Here is a 5,000-nt window from a genome sequence, read left to right as displayed (position 1 = left end):
CTCTAATCCATAGCCATGCCTCAGCAAGCCTTCCTCAACTCAGTGCATAATCTCCTCACGCCTCCTTCGCCCGCCTCTCGCTCAAGGACCGAAACCCGAGGGGGGGAAAAAAATCTGTTTTTAACTTGAAAGAACTCCAGCAAAGACTTGAGGAGCTGAGGATGGATTTAAGATTTGCCCTAAACATCTTATGCTTATCTTCCCTGCCCAAATTAAACTCTCACATTCTTCGCTTTACCATAATTAAAGGTAGGTGACATTGGCTCAGTCTGAAATGAAAACAAACTGGATCCATAGATTGGATCGCTAAGGTTCAGCACAGCTCAGGTGGATGAAAGCCTCCGCTTCGTGTTTTGGGTACGTCTCTCGGACGGCCCCAGACTCATTTCATACCAAGTGATTTTCTCTGCAAAGGCATCAAAGCCAGGGAGGCAATGGAGCTGACGTCAGACCTTGCGCACAGGGCGCGATGCCAAGCCTGGGGGTCGGATCTGACAGGAGAATTGTGGGTAATGGAGTACAGTGATGACCCTGAAGCTAGCCGTGGAGGAGAAGGGGGGGGGGGGCTCGCAGGCAGCCGTTTGTTCGTTTCTCTCCTTCAAACCTTGGTAATCATGAGAAGCTAGTCGACCGAGCCTCTAAAATAAAAAAATAAAAAAAACAACACCACCTACTTCCAATAAGAAATGGATGAAAAGGACTAAAACAGCAAACTTAACTGACCAGTGGACCTCGATAAAGGCCATGTGATGCAGGGCTGGTTAACCTCTCAAGTTCAATGTTAAATTGTAATGCTGGTTGAATCATTTTGTTAAGCTGGTCCATGTATTTAATACTAAATCCTATGACAACTGACATAAAACTACAATATTACCAGGCAATATCCAAGCCTGATTAAGCCTGGAACACTTATTTGGTAGCTACAAACGTGACACTAAAAAACAAACGATGTTTTTATGTAAATCATGAGCAGAAATCTAAGGTTAAGGAGGTAAATGTGCATCTGATCCAGCATCAGGCTGCCTCCGCACAACACGGAGCAGCCCAGAGGATCCAACCCGAGCTTTGTTAAACACAAGGCTTGCTTCTTCACATTCCTCCTGTTTCCTCTGTTGTTCACATCGGTTTGGTTCCTCATCAGGAACCGAACCACAGGAAGAAAGGCAAAGCTGAGAAACAGGTTTTGACACAAGCGGCTCTTTCAATTGAGTTGAAAAAGCAAGAAATGGCCCTTGAAAACCTTTCTACCTCTGAATAATGCAGGTATACATTTTAATACTGTTCATACATATAGATAAAATCATAAGGATGTTTCCCAAGTTTCTCCTACGGTCTGCGTGGGATAATCCCGCCAGCGGCCTCGCTGCATCTACACCTACGGGTGATGGAGCAACGTGGAGAGGAAGGCAGCGTGGAATGGAAGGAGGGAGGGATGGGGTGAAGGGCGCGAGGGAGGGGAGGAGAAGCAACTGAGAGGGCGATCAAATGGAGAGACGGGCACAACCACACGCATGCACGCGCACTCACACACAGGCACGCGAGCCCACGTGCACGCGCCCGGCACGGGAGTCGAACTGCGGCTCGCAGGCATGTCAGCAATGCACACGCGTGGAAACACACCAGCGAACAGGCACACACAGAACTGACATCCAAGGAAAACGAAAACGAAAGACATGAGGGGTGGATGCTACTCTAGAAGATGGGAGGGCGAGTAAAGGGGCCGAAAGTAAGGTTACAAACCAGGAAACAAAGGATATGAGGAGAAATCTAACAAAGGAATCTTATCGGTACGCTACACAGGAGCCTGTATTTAGATCCGGTAAAATCTAAATACCTCTACAAAAAACAACAACTCTACTTATGAAGAACAGTTATGAAACATTTCACAGAATATTTCTGCAAACAGGGAACCTGTAATATCTCGTAAGTATAAGAGAAAGAGGAGGAGAAAACTGTGATGGAGAGAGAAAAACAGACTGGACAGAAAGAAAAGCAGAAGTTTTTTTCGGAGACATCAAAGGGGCCAAACTTTGGAGGTGACGTTGGAGCTGGAAATACTGTTACAGAAATAACCAGTTGACAACAATTGCATCACTGAACAATAGTGAGAGGAGGAGAAGAGAGAAAGAAAACAATAGAGAAGTTCTTTTCGCGGTAGTCGTGGAAACGGCAGCGTGTTGTTAAGGGGCTTTTATACTCGAAGGTTTACAGTTTGGAGAAGCCGCATGAAAGTCATTCTGTGATGAGCGTGAATCACGTGGCAGTGGAATCTGCACAGTATAACACGAGTTACGGGATCGCTGCTGTGTCGTCAAATGACAGCACTCCGTGGCGTCGGAGCAGGGGTCAACCACAGTAACCACGCTTGACCTCATTCACAAGACAGGAAGTAGCACGAGGTGCAGGAGGCGTCGACCTTCGCTCCCTGAACTTCACCATGCGTCTTTGCCTCGTACGAGGACATCAGTCGGTTTTTTCCCCAATTTTTTTTCTGCCTTTTGAACGTGAGTCACTCGAGTCCGTTGTAAACAAGGCTGCTCCATTTATGTCAGGGCACCTCAGACGGAGAGGGAAGTGAGACACCTCCTGCACCGACCAACACTCAACGACAAAACAGACTCTGGGCTGGACCTGGACTTTGGACCAGGCCAGGCCAGACGTACACAGCCGCTCAGGACTGGGTGCTGTTTCGAGTGGGAGGGGGTGGGTGGGGGGGCAAGAGAAAAGAATAGGAGAGACATTGCACACACACGAGCGGCGAGCGGGCCGGAGGGGACACAACCATAGAGTCAAAGTACTGCAGTCCACGTGCCGTGCAGTTTGCAGAGTGTGTTCTTGTCTATGAATGAGAGAGAAAGTGAGTGCGTGTGCGGGTGCGTGTGTATGTGTGTACATGCGTTCGGCGGACTCACTCCCGGGGGCAGGGCTGGTATTGGCTGTTGCGGTGGAGAGAGCTACGTGAGAGGGGGTAGAGATAGTGTTTACGTCGTGGAGCTGACTGAGCACGGAGGAGCGCCGTCTCACCGCTCCCTGAAACGAACCGCTTCGCTTGAACGTGCTCACTACCTCCATCTGCAGGACAGAGACAAAACAGCAGCACTCAGTGAGAGCAGGGAAGGCCGGTCTGAGCGTGCGCGTGCACGTGCGCGTGCGTGCACGCGTGCACATCCTCCGCCACGGCACACGCGGATTTAGTACCCTCACAGGCATCAGTGTGAACCGTAATCGATGTATGAGGCTGTGTGATCGTGCACACTCAGACCAAACCCTCTTAATGAAAAACCGGGCACTTTACGCAAAGACAGGCACTTAAGCAGAGAGTCCGGCCGTCTCTCTCCCTCTCTCTCTCTCTCTCTCCGCTGCCTTAATGCCCCTTCTCTCATAAAGCAGCCATCAGGTAAGTTCCGCCCACAGAACATCACCCCCGAGCGCAACGGGCCGACGCTCACACAGCTGCTCCGACACTCGCACGCACGCACGCACGCAAATCACAGGCTTCATCCTCGCTCACGATGTTTGCGAGCGTCTAAAATAGAGGCCGGGGAAGGGCGGACTCATGAGGCCGGCTGTGTTGGAGAGAAGAGACGTGGGTCATATGTTTGGCACGGGTCAGAAGAACAGCACACACAGGATGAGAGAGACTGACTTTTGAAGAGTAAGAACAATTTAGATGCAGCGTTTTTAGCGTAGCTGATGTCGTAGAGGATCAATGGAGCTTTTCTTTCTTTCCAAAAGTCTCATGTTAGGCCATAAAGGTCATGACACCTGCAGTTTATTTAGGCAAACAATTAGCATCTTAACTCAGAGCAGTGGTGCTAACTTTAAATAATACAATTCAAATTCAATTTCACTTCTGTCTTTTGTTACCTGAAACAAACTGCATGCGTGTCATGATATGAAGCTTCTGATTGAGATGCTGTGGGTCTCGTTTCTGCTGCTCGTGTGACTGTGTGTTCCAGTGAAACCCTTTTGGTCAGAGGTCCGGTCCGGCAGTACCTGGGTCTGGATGCGGTTCAGGCCTCTGAACCACAGGATCTGCCCGCGGCGCAGCTCCCTCTCGGCGCAGTCGATCTCCTCCTCGTCCTCCGCCAGCTCCTCGCCCTCCTCCTCGCCGGGCTCCAGGCCCAGGCCCGCCTCCTTTAGGCACGGCAGCCGCTCCGTAGGCACCGTGGCGATCACCTGCAGCGAAGGACCGGCACGTTTCAACCCGGCTCGAGCGCACACATCGCACACAGCTGCGCAGGACGGATCGGGTGATGCCCAAGCTGACGCGAAACCGTTTCCTCAGCCTCGCCTCAGGGGAACGTGGGTAAATCATCCCACCCGGCCTACACTCGCTCAGCGTGGCTTGACTCAGCAGGCTGAAGAGCTGCTTACCTGCCCCCAGAGCAGCTCTCCAACTCCCACGAACAGACACCAGAGCCACTGCTCCATGTTGAGAGGGGCACAGCTGAAGGGCTTCCCTCCCCACTGCACAATCACGATCTGCAGCAGAAACACAGGGGAGGCTGTGGTTATGGGCGCAGGCGCCGGCACCGGCACCGGCACCGGCAGGAGCGGGCGGCGCCTCTCAGATCGGCAGAACATCAAGCAGTGGGAGGCGCAGGGCCGCGTTCACTTATTCATGCCGCATCATAAATGAATTACGATTCCAGGCATGAGCCCGTGTTGCACTTGTGTGCGGTGCCAGGCGTGAACGTGTTGAGGAGCGGCGTGACAGATTTTCCACTGACTTCTTGCGGCTCTGATTTGAGGAGGACGTGCGTGTGAATGCTGCTACGATTCCCCGTCCTGTGCTGCCAGGTGAAAGGAAGGAATGTAAAGACTATGTCCCCACCTGAACGGGTGCACAGTATTTCCTGCACGTGTGGGGTGAAGGTAGAGGAAGTCATTAATATGTGATCTCCCCCAACGAGAAGCACGAGAAACATAATGAGCGTCTCAACTCCCAAATTATTCAAAGGCAGGAAATACACTTCTGGACTTTCTTGCTGAATATC

At 51.3% G+C, this 5,000-nt stretch overlaps 1 protein-coding gene across 1 annotated transcript in view; it reads right to left on the bottom strand.

Annotated features, from left to right (window-relative positions):
• The window catches only part of atp2b3b (ATPase plasma membrane Ca2+ transporting 3b), a 36,324-nt gene that overhangs the window by 7,754 nt on the left and 23,570 nt on the right, over positions 1-5,000 (bottom strand). The window contains 2 exon segments of the mRNA XM_029157452.2: positions 3,997-4,179; positions 4,378-4,485. Of these exon segments, the coding sequence (XP_029013285.1) occupies positions 3,997-4,179; positions 4,378-4,485 (291 nt within the window).

Source organism: Betta splendens, chromosome 7 (assembly GCF_900634795.4).
Source record: "Betta splendens chromosome 7, fBetSpl5.4, whole genome shotgun sequence".
Lineage (NCBI taxonomy): Eukaryota > Metazoa > Chordata > Actinopteri > Anabantiformes > Osphronemidae > Betta > Betta splendens.
The sequence above is the reverse complement of the archived record's forward strand: the minus strand, read 5'-3'. Positions and strand labels throughout refer to the sequence as shown.